The sequence below is a fragment of the Carcharhinus amblyrhynchos genome, chromosome 1 (genome assembly GCF_965287045.1).
Source record: "Carcharhinus amblyrhynchos chromosome 1, sCarAmb.v2.hapA, whole genome shotgun sequence".
NCBI lineage: Eukaryota > Metazoa > Chordata > Chondrichthyes > Carcharhiniformes > Carcharhinidae > Carcharhinus > Carcharhinus amblyrhynchos.
Genome location: NC_137324.1, coordinates 17,277,158 through 17,294,557, shown reverse-complemented (window position 1 = coordinate 17,294,557; position 17,400 = coordinate 17,277,158). Strand labels below are relative to the sequence as shown.

Genomic DNA, 17,400 nt, shown 5'->3' with positions numbered 1-17,400 from the left:
TCAGGAAATGCAGTGGAGTGCATGCCTCTGTCTATATCAAAAGTAAACACAGTAAAAAGTCTGACAACACCAGGTTTTAGTCCAACCTATTTATTTGATAATATACTCACAAGCTTTCGGGTTAGCCCCTTCGTCAGGTGAATGGAGAGTTCTGGCCTCAGACAGAGCATATAAAGCACAGACAGTTTAGCGATTACTGATTAGAGTGCGAATCCTTACACCTAACCTGCTGTTCAAGACCTGAAGTGGCTGGTAATGTGAGTGGAAGGAGCACTGATCACAGTTTAAAGAGATGTGTATTGTCTCCAGACAGTACAGTAAGTGAAGTTTTGCAAACCCAGGCAAGTCACGGGGGTTACAGATAGTGCGACATGAACCCAAGATCCCTGTTGAGACTAACCCCGAAAGCTTGTGAGTATATTATCAAATAAATAGGTTGGACTAAAACCTGGTGTTGTCAGACTTTTTACTGTGTTTACGCCAGTCCAACGCCGGCATACCCACATCATATCAAAAGTAATGCAGTGGAGGTGGTCTAAAGCTTCAGATTTCTAGATGTTTAGATCACCAAAATTCTGTCCTGGTCCCTCTACGTCAACACTGTAGTTAAAAAAAGCCCATCAACACCTCTACTTTCTCAGAAGACTAAGGAAATTTGGTATGCCCACGACAACTCTTACCAACTTTTTTTACAGATGCATCATAGAAAGCATTCTTTCTGGTTGTATCACAGCTTGGCATGGCTCCTGCTCTGCCCAAGACCGCAAGAAACTACAAAGGGTCGTGAATGAAGCCCAGGGCATCACTTAAACCAGCCTCCCACCCACTGACACCATCTTCACTTCCTGCTGCCTCAGAAAAGCAGCCAGCAAAATTAAGATGAGGAGCTGCTGGCGTTGGATTGGGGTCGGCACAGTAAGAAGCCTCACAACACCACATTAAAGTCTAACGGGTTTATTTGTATCACGAGCTTTCGGAGCACTGCAGACTTACCTGATGAAGGAGTAGCACTCTGAAAGCTCGTGATACCAAATAAATCTGTTGGACTTTAACCTGGTATTGAGAGACTTCTTACTAAGCATAATTAAGTACCCCACGCAGCCTAAAGAGGGACCTCGGGGTCCTTGTGCATGAGTCGCAAAAACCCAGCTTGCAGGTGCAGCAGGTGGTCAGGAAGGCGAATGGGATGCTGGCCTTCATAGCGAGGGGGATTGAATATAAAAGTAGGGAGGTCTTGCTGCAGCTGTATAGGGCATTGGTGAGGCCGCAGCTGGAGTACTGTGTGCAGTTTTGGGCGCCGCACCTGCGCAAGGATATTTTGGCCCTGGAGGGAGTGCAGAGGAGGTTTACTAGGCTGATACCGGAGTTGAGGGGATTGAGCTATGAGGAGAGGCTGAATAAACTAGGCTTGTACTCGTTAGAGTTTAGAAGAATGAGGGGAGATCTCATTGAGACGTATAAGATGATGAATGGGATGGATAGGATAGAGGTGGAGAGACTCTTCCCGCTCAAAAAAGACAGTAGGACTAGGGGGCACAGCCTCAAGATAAGGGGGAGGCGGTTTAGAACGGAGTTGAGGAGGAACTTCTTCACTCAAAGGGTGGTGAATCTCTGGAATTCTCTGCCCGTTGAAGTGGTGGAGGCTGCCTCGCTAAATATTTTTAAGAAGCGGGTTGATGGGTTCTTGATAAGAGAGGGGATTAAGGGTTATGGGGAGAGGGCGGGAAAGTGGAACTGAGCCACGACAGATCAGCCATGATCTTATTGAATGGCGGGGCAGGCTCGAAGGGCTAGATGGCCTACTCCTGCTCCTATTTCTTATGTTCTTATATTCTCTTATTCTCTTCCACCTTCTTCTGTCGGCAAAATGATACAAAGGTCTGCGGTCGCGCACCAGCCTATTCAAGAACAGCTTCTTCCCTGCTGCCATCAGACTTTTGAATGGACTTACCTCACATTAAGTTGATCTTTCTCCACAACCTAGCTATGACTCGATTACAATACATTCTGCACTCTCTCCTTTTCTTTTCTATGAATGCTTTGTCTGGATGCCACACATGAAGTAATACTTTTTTTCAAGGTTTATTTATCAGTGTCAAAAGTAGGTTTACATTCACACTGCAAAGCAGTTACTGCAAAAACCCCCTAGTCGCCACACTCCAGCACCTGTTTGCGTACACTGAGGGAGCATTTACTCTAGCCCCCTGAGGACAATCCACCTAGCCGGCACATCTTTGGTCTACGCGAGGAAAACGCAGAGACAAGGAGAACGTGTAGACTCTACACGGACAGTGACCCAAGCCCAGAATCGAACCCGGGACCCTAGCGCTGCTGAAGCAGCAGCTACACAAGTGTAGCGAATCAGCTGTAGGCTGCTGTCCCGCCTTTCCTCCCGCCACGCCCCCCTGCCTGCCCCCGTGCCGCTTTGGAAACGGCCACGTCTTCCCTGCTGACGTCAGCCGGAAACTCCTCCAATCGGCCACCAATGTCATGAATGGAAAATCTGGACAGGCGCGCGCGGCATCACCTTTTCCATCCCCACTCCTTATTGGCGGAGCCAGCCAGAGCTCAACCAATCAACAGTGGCCTGCAGGAGCGTCCCGCCCCTGCCCGCAGTGGATTGGTTAATTCCGGAATGAGTGGCATGGTTCCACCCAATCAGGATACGAGGGCGGGACATCCTGCTCCCCCCTCACAAGTTCGATTCGGACGGCAGTGACTGGACAGCTTTGTTGAGCGACAACGGCATACTCCAATCAGAAATGGGAACCGGGCTCTCGGCGCCTCGTCGAAGGATGATTGGTTTCTTTCGTCTGAGCGACGGGAGGGTGAGCCAATCAAAGTGTGGGGAAGTTGCTGGCGGTCCCCGCCCACCTGCCGCCTCTAACGGACCACAACAAACGGGCGAGCGGCAGAAGCAGAGAGTAGAGCCGGGCTGGTGGGAGTTGTTGATGCGTAGGCTGTTCATGTCCCAGTCATGGGTTTTTGGGGCCGCTCCCTCCTCCTCCTCCTCTCCATGTTGATGCTGTGCCTGGCGGTGGGGATCCGGGAGCAGCCGCCGCCGGAGGCCTCAGCTCCTTGGCTCGGCTCCGGGGCAGCGGCGGGTGGAGCAGGAGGAGCCGGGATCGAGGCCGTTGTGGAGGACGATGAGGCGGAGGAAAGCGAGGCGACCGGGGATGAGAAGCCCAGGTAAGAGCCCCCCCCCCCTTTAACCCGCACCTGCCCCCGTCCCTCCCCGGCTCCGCTACCTCCAATGTGACTTGTTCTGCGAGGGCTAGTACAGACGGGATGGGCCAAATGGCCATCTCTTGTGCTGGAACAGTTATGAGTTCATTGCACTAAACTTTCTGAAACTCCAGTCAGTCATCTTGGAGATTCCTTCTCACTGTTCCACTTTAATTTTCTTTCACCTGTTGGACACTATCCAGATATCACAGCATGTACCAAACACCCTTCAGTAAACCTCATACAATCCTACAGTGTAGAGGAAGGACTTTCAGCCCATCAGGTCTGCAACTGACGACAATCCCACCCAGGCTCTATCCCCATAACTCCTCCTTATTTACCCTTGCTAGTTCCCCTGTAACACTAAAGGGCAATTTACTATCGCCAATCCACCTAACCTGTACATCTTTGGAAGGAAGCGAGAGCACTCTGAGGAAACAAATACAGACGTGGGGAGAATGTGGAGACTCTACACAGACAGTGACCCAAGGCTGGGATCGAACCCATGTCCCTGGTGCTGTGAGGCAGCACTGCTAACCACTGTGCCCTGACAACGGTGCCAACTTATCACGACAGCTTAAGAGCCTTTATTCTTTTCAAAAACTGAATTGTGAAACACATTTGCCAGTGACACGGTTTCACAAAGCAGGGACAAGATAAACCATTGGACCTGCTTAAATTGTTAGAACTGGAAGCAGGAGTAGGCAGTTCAGCCTCTTGAGTCTGCTCAGCCATTTATTACAATCGTGGCTGATCTATCATCCTCAACTCCACATACCAGCCAACTCAAGAACAGCTTCTTCCCTGCTGCCATCAGAATTTTGAATAGACCTACCTTATATAAGGCTGATCTTTCTTTACATCCTAGTTGTGACTGTAACACATTTTGCACTTTCTCTTTTTCCCCTATGTACTGTATGAATGGTATGCTTTGTCTGTGTAATGGACAAAAAATAACACTCCCAGGGACCTGAGTTCAATTCCCCGCTTGGGTCATTGTCTGTGTTGAGTCTGCATGTTCTCCCTGCGTCTGTGTGGATTTTCTGTGGGTGCACCAGTTTCCTCCTGCAATTTGAAGGTGCTGGTTAGATGCATTGGCCGTGCTAAATTCTCCCTCAGTGTACCCAAACAGGTGCTGGAGGTTGGAACTAGGGGATTTTCACTGTAACTTCATTGTAGTGTTAATGTAAGCCTACTTGTGACACTAACAAAAAAACTACTTTTCACTGTGCACCAATACATGTGACAATAAATCAAATCAAACTTATCTGCCTGTTCACCATAGGCTTTCAAACCCTTACTAATTAAAAATCTGTCTACCTTGTCCTTAAATTTACTCCAAGTCCTAGCATCCACCGCACTCTGGGATAGTAAATTCCACAGACTCGCCACCAATCTTATTGAATGGCGGGGCAGGCTCGAAGGGCTAGATGGCCTACTCCTGCTCCTATTTCTTATGTTCTTTTTGAGAGAAGCAATTTCTCCTCATCTGTTTTAAATTTTCCACCCCTTATCCTAAAACTATGACCTCTTGTTCTAGATTGCCCTACAAGAGGAATCATCCTCTGTTTTGGCTTTGTCAATCCTCCTTATCAATTACATCTCCTTTTGTTCTTCTAAATTCCAGGGGGTAAATGCCTAAACTGCACAACCTCTCTTTGTAGAGATGAAGGATTTGTCTTACTATCAACCTAGTGAACCTTCTCCGAATTGCCTCCAATGCCACTGTATCGCCCTTCAAGTAAGGGGGCTAAAACTGTACACAATATTCTAAGTGCAGTCTCACTATTGCTTTGTACATTAGTGGCAACACTTCACTACTTTTACATTCTATTCCTTTAGCAACAAGTCTCAAAGTTCCATTTGCCTTCCTTATTTACTATGTTATCCTATGTTATTACCTGCTGTACTTGCATACTAGTTTTCTGTGATTCATGTACGAGGACTCTCGGATTCCTCTGCACTGAAACTCTGAATTTTCTCTCCATTTAGATGATGGTTTGCTCTTGTTTTTCTACTAAAATGGATCACTTCACACTTATCTACTCCATTTGCCAAATTTTGCTCCATTCACTTAGCTTGTTCATATCCATTTAGGGGGCTTGGTTTAGCTGAGTTGGCTGGTCAGCTGGCTTGTGATGCAGATCGATGCCACCGGCATGGGTTTAATTTCCATACCAGCTGAGGTTATTCATGAAGGCCCACCTTCTCAACCTTGCCCCTTACCTGAGGGGTGGTGTTCCTCAGGTTAAATCACTACCAGTCAGTTCCCCTCCCCTCAATGGGACGTGCAGTCTATGGTCAATGGGACTATGCTGATTTTATTTATTATATCCATTTGTAAATTTCTTATTTCATTATTGTAACTTACTATCCCACCTGTTTTAGTTCTCTGGGGAAGTAAAAGATGATTGACCATAGAGGGCGGAGTAGGAGCTTTGGTAGACAGTGTCTGAAAAACGTTTGGATGCTTTTCTAAGAGCTTGTGATGGAACCACTTCTTTTCAGTGTAACAGAAAAGAGTCATCCTGGAAGATGGAGGAAACGTACTGTGACTCCAGTTCATCAAATATGACTTTGCATGTTTGCAGCAAGACCCAAGCTTTTGGCATGCAACTGTGGAGAATGCAAACAATATATATTCAATATCTTAAACATCTTCCTGATTTTCTTTTACAAGTGGTGGTTGTTGGGGTTTTACAGTGAAAATATCTCTCTCTCTTGGCTTAGAGAATTCATCTAATTCATTTTAATATTTTAGAGGTAAAGTTTAGTTCTGGGAGGACTCAAGTTTAATTGGAAGAAGGTGGGTTAAATAAAAACTAAAGCAGCTTGGGGTATGCTGCACTTAAAGGTTGGGCCTTGTTGACTTAAGGGTTTAATAGCTAGAAAGGTAACAACAGCTGGGTTTACTGAAATGGAGCCATGATGTCTATACTGCAATAAAAAACGTGGAGTCCAGGGATGTTTTGTTTGAGTTGTCGCTAATTGGTTTAAAAATAGTCACTGAACCCTGGAAGGCATTGTGGAGATGGGTGGGGCTTAAGAAGGTTATTTATTTCTGTTGTCGGGGAGGGCCAGTTACGGTTTAGACCTCACGTGGTTTGCGACTCTTAGAGAAGCCCTGGAAGCTGTGAGCAGTCGGGGCTCAGGGAAGTCCTGGGGGGCTGAGAAAGTGACTGGAATTCTATACTGGAGGCAGTTGGGGCTCAGGCGAAGTCTTCGGTAATTTGGAGTTTGCTGCTGGGAGGCTGAAATCCAGGGGTGAATCCTGTGAATCCTATGAATCTCAGGTGAAGAGATTGTCCGTGCCCGTTGGGCACCGCAGGGGCTGGGATGCCTTATAGACCCCGATAATCACATTTTGATTTGATGTGTCTTAAGTTTCCTTTGTACCTTTTGGTTCTGATCGGGCCGTTCCCCCTCCTTTTGGGGAGCTGCCCCCTTTTTCTTTGTCCGAACGTAATTTAAGTTTGTTTACTTGGTTTGTCCTGAAAGACCACCATCAAGAGGTGAGCCCAGGTCAGAGTGGTTTTTGAGGGAAGCCACACACTCGACCTTTGAATGTTGAAATCCATTGTGAAAAAGACAGTGTTTTAATGAGATTTCATGACTCTCTGATCATTAATGTCTGGGTGGCTGTCCAAAATATCCGACATTTGACTATGTTGCATCTGCCACTACCTCTTATTATAAAACTAAAGATGTAGAAGCAGAAATAGGCCATTTGGCCCATCAAATCTGCTCTGCTATTCAATGAGATCTGATATGATCCTCAACTCCATTTTCCTGCCTTGTCCCATCGTCCTTGATCCCCTTGCTGACCTAAAACCCAGCTTCTACAGCTCGCTGCCGTAAATAATTTCGCAGATTCACTACCGTCAGAAGAAATTCCTCCTCGTCTCTGTCTTAAATGAGTGATCCTTTACTCTGAGATTATGCCCTCTGGTCCTAGACATTCCCACAAGGGGAAACACCCTCTCAACACCTACCCTGTTAAGCCCCTTGAGAATCTCAATAAAGATGACTTTCATTCTTCTAAACTCCAGTGAGTGCAGGCCCAAGCTGCTCAACCTTTCTTCATAAGAGAATCCCTCCATACTTGGGATTAACCTGGTGAACCTTCTCTCGACTACCTTGAATGCCGATCTGTCCTTTGTTAGATAAAGGGACTAAAATTGTTCGCAGTTTGCCAGTTTTAAGAGAGAAATATTCTAGATGTTTTACTTTGCTGACTTTATATTGTCCAATTTATTTTCATCTTGTGGATTTATTAAGTATTTGGGAGTTCAAACTTTTGCCCATTTTAAACAAAGATACTGGTCCCTAACCGGATTACAACACAAGATTTCACATTGAAATTGTCTCAAGGTTCTGTTGTTACTTGACTTAATTTAACACACTGCCACTATACTGTTAGACTATTGAGTAAATGCTGGTTTCTTTTTCATTTTGTGCAACACTCTAATGTATCTCTGTAAACTGGTTCCACCAGTCACGATGGGTTTAACTATCAGGTCAGATGCTGTAAGTTGAAATTGCAAGAGCAAGAAGAACTCAAAAAGAACACTGGTGTTTTGACCATTTGATCAGAGCTGAAAAGCTGCAGAGATCTCCTAGGGGACAGAGTGGAGGGCAGCAGAAGAAGGGTCAATCTAGGTGTAGTTAGATGACTGGCATTGGGTGGGATGAGGATGCAGAGATACTTCAGTGTGATTTGGACAGGCTGTGTGTGTGGCTATTTGCATGGCAGATGCAGCATAATGTGGCTAAATGTGAGGTTATCCACTTTGGTAGTAAGGATAGGAAGACAGATTACTTGAATGGGGGTAAATTGAGAGAGGTGGATACTCAATGAGACCTTGGAGTTCTTGTCATCAGTCGCTGAAAGTAAGCACGCAGGTACAGCAGGCAGTGAAGAAGGCAAAAGGTATATTGGCCTTCATGGTGAGAAGACTTGAGCATAGACATAGGGATGTCTTGCTGCAATTGTGTAGGGCATTGGTGAGGCCACACCTGGAGTATTGTGTCCAGCTTTGGTGTCCTTATCTGAGGAAGGATGCCCTTGCTATAGATGGAATACAGCAAAGGCTGCCATCCCAGGCTGAATCCTGGGATGGCAGGTCTGTCATATGAGGAGAGACTGAGTCGGTTGGGATTATATTCATGGAGTTTAGATGAGTGAAAGGGGATCTCACAGAAACCTATAAAATTCTAACATGGTTAGACAAGGTAGATTCAGAAGGAATGTTTTCAATGGTGAAAAAGTCTAGAATTAGGGGTCATTGTTTGAGGGCAAGGAGTAAATCTTTTAGAACTGAGGTGAAGAGAAATTCTTTACCCAGAGGGTGGTAAATGTGTGGAATTCACTACCACAGAATGTAGTTGAGACCAAAACATTGATTTCAAGAAGAAATTAGATATAGCTCTTGAGGCTAAAGGGATCAAGGGATATGGGAGGAAGGAAGGAGCAGAATGTTGAATTCGATGACTAGCCATGATCAAAATGAATGGCTGAGCAGGCTCAAAGGGCTGAATGGCCTACTCCTGCTTCTGGTTTCTGACATCAGAGTTCTTCAAGACATGCTGTAGTGGATGTGCGAGGATGGAGCTAAATGGATGAGTGTGACGTACCATGACTGCATCTCCCTTGATGCAGTGAAGGATAAGAAAAACATGACCACAGACAGGGCAGAATACGCTTGATACTTGCAAGTGGGGAGTCAAGGGATATGGCGGAATGCCAGGAAGGGAGATGAGTATGAGAGAAGGCTCAATGGAGTGTAAATAGTGGTACACATCAGGTGGGATCAGTAGTCTTTTGTGGTGCTGTAGATTCTTATTAATTTTGTTGTATCATAGAATCATAGAAACTGTACTGTACAAAAAGAGGCCATTCGGCCCATTAAGTCTGCACCGACCACAATCCCACCCAGGCCATACCCTCGTATCCCTACGTATTTTACCTTCTAATCTATGCATCGTAGGAACTAAGGGGCAATTTTAGCATGGCCAATCAACCTAACCTGCACGTCTTTGGGCGAGTTAGGTCAAGCTGTACTCTGCAGATACAATCCAAGTTTGAGGGCTCACTCGATGAATTATGATAGTGAACAGTTGTCGGTGGAGACATAGAAATCATACTAGTCACTTGTACTGAAATTCTATTGAGCAATTTTCTCTCATCACAGTGGATAATATCAGAATTGTTTGTCAGAGCATCTCATCTTGCCTTTATCCTGCTTGTATCTGCTGGCAGATCCCTGGTTATTGTAAGCATGATGGATGGGCGTATTGCAGCATTGGATCCAGAAAATCATGGGGCCAAACAGTGGGAGCTCGATGTGGGCGCTGGTTCTCTAGTCTCTGCCAGTCTCAGCAAGCCTGAGGTAAGGGTGAATGCCATTGCCACATCTTTCTGCCAACTTCGTAACTTTGATCATCTCCATTTCTGCTTCATTACATTTGCCAAAACCCACATCGATGCTTATGTCACTTGAGGCTCAACCTTCCCCCACCCTCTTTTGCTTAGCCAAGCCTTTTAAATTTCATCTTATTAACAGTTCTGCTCTCCACATCCTATTGACCTGCCCCACAAAGCCTTGAATTTAAAATTCTCGTTCTCGTGGCTTCATCCCTCCTTATTTTTGTAACCCTCATCTTTTGTTCCCTGAAAGAGCTCTCATTCCATCATTTCATGGGTGGGAGACTTTAACGTCCATCACCGAGAGAGGTTTGCTGGCCAGGTCCTAAAAGATGTATTTACTGGACCAGGACTGTAACTGGTGTTGAGGGAACCGACATGAGGGAAAAACATACTTGGCCCCATCTTCACCAACCTGCCTGCTGCAGATGCATCTGTCCCTGACTGTATCGGTAGGAGTGATCCACTACACAGTCGTTGTGGGGACAAAGTCTCGCCTTTACATTGAGGATACATCCATTACGTAATGTGGCACTATCACCATGCTAAATGGGACAGACTTTGAACGGATCTCACAACTGCATGTCCATGAGGTACAGTCCACAGGTGTGCGGGTTAGGTTGATTGGCCATGCTAAATTGCCCCTCACTGTCAGGGAGGCTAGCAGGGAAAATACATTGACTTACAGGAAAAGGGCCTGGGTCGGATTGTCGTCAGTGCAGGTTCAATGGGCTGAATGGCCTCCTGCACTGTGGGGATTCTATGATTCTCAGGTTGTAAGGAGGGTATAAATAGTTTAGGGATATTGACAGGTTAGGTGAGTGGTTAGAAAATCGGCAAATATAATTCAAGGTGAGCTTGTTCATTTTGGAAGAAAGAATGAGAAGGTGGATTATTATTTAAATGGTGACAGACTGCAGATAGCACAAATGGATTTGGGGCCCTTGTTCATGAAACCCAGAAAGTTAGCATACGGGGTAGTAGATAATGGGGAAGGCAAATGGAATCCTAGTCTTTATTTCAAGGGACTAGAGCATAAAAGTAGAGGTGGTGCTTCATTTGGAAAATTGTGTGCAGTTTTCGTCTCCTTATTTAAGGAAAGTTATATTATCTTTGGAGGCAGTACAGACGAGGTTTGCGAGGGACTGATGTGGGAAGATTAAACAAGTTGGGCCTGTACTCCTTGGAGTTCAGAAGAACGAGGTAATAGGACTGAAACATATCAGATTCTTCAGGGGTTAGACAGGATTAATGTGGGGAGGATGTTTCCACTCATTGGTGTATGTAGGACCAGAGGGCGTAGTTGCAGAATAAGGGGGTGTCCATTTTAAGATGGTGTGTTAAATCAGCCATGCCCTTATTAAATGGCGGAGCAGGCTTGAAGGGCTGAATAACCTCCTCCTGTTCCTATTTATTGTCACCAAGCCAGGGGATCAACCCCTGGTTCAATGAAGAGAACATGCCAGGAGCAACATCAGGCAAACCTTAAGAATAAAGAAGTGTGAGCCTGATGAAGCTACAACACAGGACTAGTGCCACGCCATACGGCAAGTAACAGATAGATCTAAGCAATTCAACAACCATCAGATCTAATCTCTGCAAACCTGCCACATCCAGTTGTCAATGGTGGTGGGCAATTGAACAACTCACTGGAGGAGTACATCCACATTCTCAGTAATGGAGGAACCCAGCACATCAGTGCAAAGGATCACGGTGAAGCGTTCGCGACAATCTTCAGCCAAAATAACTGAGTGGATGGTCTGTCTCGGCCTCCTCCAGAGGTACCCAGCATCACAGATGCCAGTCTTCAGCCTCTTCTATTCACTCTACATGATATCCAGAAATGGCTGAATGCACTGGATACTGCCGAAGGCTAAGGACCCTGACAATATCCCAGCAATAGTATTGAAGATGTGGTCCAGAACTTGCCTTGTCCCCAGCCAAGTGCAGCTACAACACTGCCATCTACCAGGCAATGTGGAAATTTGCCCAGACATGTCCTAAATATGCACAGCAAGACAAATCCTACCTGACCAATTACCATCCATCAGCCTCCTCTCAAATCATCAGTAAATGATGTAAAGGATTATTATCAGCGCTGTCAAGTGGCACTCGCTCCGGAACAGCCTGCTCACACTGATGCTTTGGGTTCTGTCAGAGTCACAGACCTTTACCTTAGTTCAAACATGGATGAAAGAGTTACATTACAGAGGTGAGTATAACATCAAGGCAGCATTTGACTGGGTGTGGCATCAAGGAGCCCTAGCAAAAATGGAGTTAATAGAAATCTGGGGGGAGAGGAACTCTGCTGGAGGACTCATACCTAACACAAAGAGAGATGGTTGTAGTTGAAGATCAGTCATTTCAGTTCCAAAACATGACTGCAGGAGCTTCTCAGAGTAGTGTTTTAGGCCCAACCATCTTCAGCTGCTTCATAAGTGATCTTCCTTCTATCATAAGGTTGGATGTTGGCATGTCCATTCCTCAGAAGCAGTTCATGTCAAAATATCCAGGCTTGGGCTGATAAGTGGCAATTAACATTTATTTATGCCAGGCAATGACTGTCTGGCCCTTGACATTCAATAGCATTACCAGGTCAGAGGCTAGAAATCCTGCGGTGAGCAACTCGCTTCCTGATTATAAATTTTAAGGCACAAGTCTTAATGTGATGAAATACCCACCACTTGCCTGGATGAGTGCAGCTCCTTACGCACTTGAGACTCTGCCATCCAGACAAAGCCTCTTGATTGGCATCCCTTCCACAAACATTCAATCCCTCTACCACTGAGACACACACCGGTGGCCATGTGTACGACTACAAGGTGCACTTTGGCAATTGACAAAGGCTCCTTAGGCAGCATCTTCCGAATGCATGTCCAACACCATCTTGAAGGACAAAAGTAGCAGATACCTGGAAAGGTTCACTTGAAAGTCCTAACTTGGAAATACATCACCGTTCCTTCACCAACTCTGGGTCAAAATACTGGAATTCCTTCCTTAACATCGCTGTGGGCATACTTAGACCTCAGGGGCTGCAGCGGTTCAATAAGGCAACTTACCATCACCCATTTGAGGGCAATTAGGGATGGGTAATAAATGCTAGCCTGGCCAGAGACTCCCACATCATAAAAATGAATTAAAAAAAAATCTACCTTCAAGCTCATTCTTTTACCTGAGTTTTTAGTGATTCCTCCAGCATCAGTTTTTCATTTGCAAAGCTCTTTAGCCTCTTTAATGTTAAACTAATCCCATGTAAGTACAATTCTTGTTGAGGATTCTCCTACACCTGTTTTGTTTTTAGTTTGTTAACGCATGGTATTAGTGCCACGGATCAATTGGTAATGCTTTCGGTCCTGAATCAGGAAGTTGTAGGATGAAGCAAGTGATTAGGAAGACAAATGGAATGTTTGTTTATTGCCAGGGGAATGAAATATAAAAGTTGGAATGTTTTGCTACAGTTGTACAAAGACTTGGTGAGCCCATTTCTGGAGAACTGATGTACAGTTGTAGTTGTCTTATTTAAGCTTTGATATATGCATTAGAAGCAGTTCAGACAAGTTTCATTCATCTGAGAACTGGAATGGGAGGACTGTTATATTAAAGGAAAGGTTGACTGGTTGATCCTGTATCCATTGGAGTTCAGAAGATTGACAGGTCATCTTATAGAAAATTCCACATTCTGAGGGACCCTGATGCTGGTTCTTGAAAGGATGTTTCCCCTTGTGGAAAATGGGGAACACAGTTTAAAAAAATGAGTCTCCAATTTAAGACAGAGTTGAGAAGAAATGTTTTCTCAAGGTTCATTCATTTTTGGAACATTCATACCTAGAGTGGTGGAGGCTGCGCCAATTAATTTTTTTTAAGGCAGAAGATAGGTAGATTCTTGATGAATGAGGGACTGAGGGATATAGGGACGTTTGCTAAACTCATTTAGTGTTACCAAACATCTGATTTTCTGTTGACTGGATATTCTGCGGCTTCATTTTGCATTGAAATTCTACATTTTCTGATCCGATTCCTGTTCTGAGTGTGAATGCACACATTCACTCCTGTTATTCCAATCACTGTGGCACATAGTTGAGATCTGTGGTATCGCTGCACGTTATAACCTTTGGGAGAGGCTGAGAAATCAGTAGTTTCCTGTTGATATGATAAAAGACTGTGTAGACGAATTGATGAATTGACTTTCTTTATCACTCAGCAATGAGATGAGAACAGGTCTTGAGCAGTTTAGACCTGTACTCACTGGAATTTAGAAGAATGAGGGGAGATCAAATTGAGGTATGCAAGATGATAAAAGGTATGGATAAAGTAGACATGGAGTGGATGCTTCCTCTTGTGGGGCATTCCAGGATGAGAGGTCGTAGTCTTAGGATGAGATGTAGCAAATTTGAAAGAGTTGAGGAGAAACTACTTTTCCCAAAGGGTTGTGAATCTGTGGAATTCACTACCCCAAAGTGTGGTGGATGCTGGGACTTTGAGTGAATTTAAGGAGGGATTAGATAGATTTTTAATGGGTTGAAGGGTTACGGGGAGAAGGCAGGAAAATAGGGATAAGCATATCAGCCATGATCGAATGACGGTGCAGACTTGATGGGCCAAATGGCCTAATTCTGCTCCAATATCTCATGAACTTATTAACTGTTAAGGCGGATTGTTATTTCAATGGAGAAAGAGATTGCAGCAAACTGTAACACAAAGGGGTTTGGGGGTCCTTGTTTGTGAAACTCTGAAAATTAGCATACAGTTGCAGGAGGTAATAGGGAAGGCAAAATGTATGCTAGCTTTTATTTTGAGAGTTGGAGTAAAAAGTAAAATGTGTGCTACAACTGTACAAGGTACTAGTGAGGCCATGAGGCTACACAAAGGGACTGGGGAGTCATTGTTCAAGATTCTCTTAAGGTTAATCTGCAGGTTCAGTTGGCAGTTAGGAAGGCAAATGCAACATTAGCATTCATGTCAAGAAGGCTAGAATGCAAGAGCAGGGATGTACTTCTGAGGCTGTATAAGACTCTGGTCAGACCCCATTTGGAGTATTGTGAGCAGTTTTGGGCCCCATACCTAAAGAATGATGTGCTGGCCTTGGGAAGAGCACTAGCTTTCGGAGCGCTGCTCCTTCATCAGGTGAGTGGAGGTTCTGTTCACAAACAAGGCATATAAAGACACAAACTCAATTTACAAAATAACGATCGGAATGTGAGACTTTACAGATAAACAAGTCTTAAAGGTACAGACAATGTGAATGGAGAGAGGGTTAAGCAGAGGTTGAAGAGATGTGCATTGTCTCCAACTGGGACAGTTAGAGATTTTGCAAGCTCAGGCAAGTTATGGGGGTTACAGATAGTGTGACGACTCAAAGTGAAGCGGAGAGATGTGCAATGAAAGAATGGAAAAGGAAATAAATTTGTAACTGAGACTTTTTATATTGGAACATGATTGAGTTTGGTGTTTCCTAAGGCAAAATTTAGCTGCTACCCTAATGATGAAGAGACTGAAAGTGAAATGGAAAGATGAGCAAAGAAAGAATGTGAAGGAATCTGAGTTTGCACATTAAGGTCTCCACTTGGAACGTGATTGAATTTGCTGCTTCCAAAGATCTTAAAGATTAAATTATTGAGATTTGTCTGCCTGCTTGAACTATGCGGTGCTGATCTAATTGTTTCGTCTGTTTATCCTGCAATCATGTTTACATTTTGGACGTGACAACTGAATTCCACAGCTCTAACACTGCTATTTGTACTTTATTTCACATTGCTGAAGATTTTCTTTTGCATTTGTCTGGCACATGTGACTCTTATAGTGACATTTCTTTTGAGAAATAAACATTTAAAAAGTTTAAAAAAAAGTCTGATGTGAACCCAAGATCCTGGTTGAGGCCATCCTCATGCGCAGGACTTGGCTATCAGTTTCTGCTCAGCAACTCTGCGTTGTCGTGTGTTGTGAAGACCACCTTGGAGAAAAAGTACCCGAAGATCAGAGGCCGAATGCCCGTGACTGCTGAAGTATTCCCCAACAGGAAGAGAACACTCTTTCCTGGTGATTGTCGAGCAGTGTTCATTCATCCGTTGCCGCAGCTTTTGCATGGTCTCCCCAGTGTGCCATGCCTCAGGACATCCTTTCCTGCAGTGTATAGGTAGACAACGTTGGCCAAGTTGCAAAAGTATGTACACAGTACATACTCGTGATAGCTATCACGCAACCGATAGCCAAGTTCTGCACACGAGGACGGCCTCAACCGGGATCTTGAATTCATGTCACACTATCTGTAACTAATCCCCATGACTTGCCTGGGCTTGCAAAATCTCACTAACTGTCCTGGCTGGAAACAATGCACGCCTCTTTAACCTGTGCTTAACCCTCTCTCCACTCACATTGTCTGTACCTTTTTAAGGCTTGATTATCTGTAAAGAATCGCATTCCAACCATTATTTTGTAAATTGAGTTTGTATCTTTGTATGCTCTTTGTGAACAGAACTCCTACTAATGTAGAATATTACAATACAGAAAGAGGCCCTTCGGCCCATCGAGTCTGCACCGACCACAATCCCATCCAGGCCCTACCCCCATATCCCTACATATTTTACCCACTAATCCTCTCTAACCTATGCATCTACGGTCAATTTAGCATGGCCAATCAACCTGACCCACACATCTTTGGTCTGTGGGAGGAAACTGGAGCACCCGGAGGAACCATGCAGACACGAGGAGAACATGCAGACTCCACACAGACAGTGACCCAAGCCAAGAATCGAACCCAGGTCCCTGGAGCTGTAAAGCAGCAGTGCTAACCACTGTGCTACCACGCCATTAACTGATGGAGTAGCGCTCTGAAAGCTTAGTGGCTTTTGCTACCAAAAAAAAAACTGTTGGATTTTTACCTGGCATTGTGAGACTTCTGACTGCATTTACCAGTCCAACGCCGGCATCTTCAAATCTTGGAAAGGGTCCAGAGGAGGTTCGCAACAATGATCCCTGGAATGAAGAGTTCGTTGTAATGAGGAACAGATGAGAACTCTAGCTGTGTACTGTTGCTAAAGGGATGATCCTTTAAAACAGAATTGAGGAGGAATATCTTCAGCCAGAGAGTGGTGAATCTGTGGAACTCTTTGCTGCAGAAATCTGTGGAGGCCAGGTCATTGAGTGTCTGTCAGAGAGGTTCTTCATAAGGGGTAATGGGGATGAGAAAAATATCAGCCATTATTGAATGGTGAAGTAGACTCGAAAGGCTGAGTGGCCTAATTCTGCTCCTAATGTCTTGTGGTATTATGTTTATACTGTGTGCAGTTTTGGTCCCCTTATTTAAGGAAATATATATTATCATTGAAGGAAATACAGAGGTTTACTTGGATGATCCTGAGTACAGAAGGAATATATGAGAAAAGATTAAATGGGTTGTACTTGTACTCCTTGGAGTCCAGAAAAAATGAGAGTTGATATAATTGAAACATATAAAATTCTTAGGGACGTGGACTGGGCAAATGTCAGGAGGATGGCTCCACTCATGGGAGAGTGTAGGACCAGAGGCATAGACTCAGAATAAGGGGGTGCTCATTTAAAATGGACTTGACTGAACACATTGACGAAGGAAGAGCAGTGTACGTGGACTTCAGCAAGGCGTTTGATAAGGTCCCGCATGCAAGACTTCTTGAGAAGGTGAGAGGGCATGGGATCCAAGGGGCTTTGGCCTTGTGGATCCAGAACTGGCTTGCCTGCGGAAGGCAGAGAGTGGTTGTGGATGGGTCTTTTTCTGC

The 17,400-nt window shown here is 44.8% G+C and overlaps 1 protein-coding gene across 1 annotated transcript in view; it reads left to right on the top strand.

The window, feature by feature from the left end:
- The first annotated feature begins 2,915 nt into the window (after positions 1-2,915).
- The window catches only part of eif2ak3 (eukaryotic translation initiation factor 2-alpha kinase 3), a 94,469-nt gene continuing 79,984 nt past the window's right edge, over positions 2,916-17,400 (top strand). The window contains exons 1-2 of the mRNA XM_080195162.1: positions 2,916-3,189; positions 9,485-9,614. Coding sequence (XP_080051288.1) covers positions 2,978-3,189; positions 9,485-9,614 — 342 coding nt within the window. The 5' untranslated portion in view covers positions 2,916-2,977. The remainder of the gene's footprint in view (positions 3,190-9,484; positions 9,615-17,400) is intronic.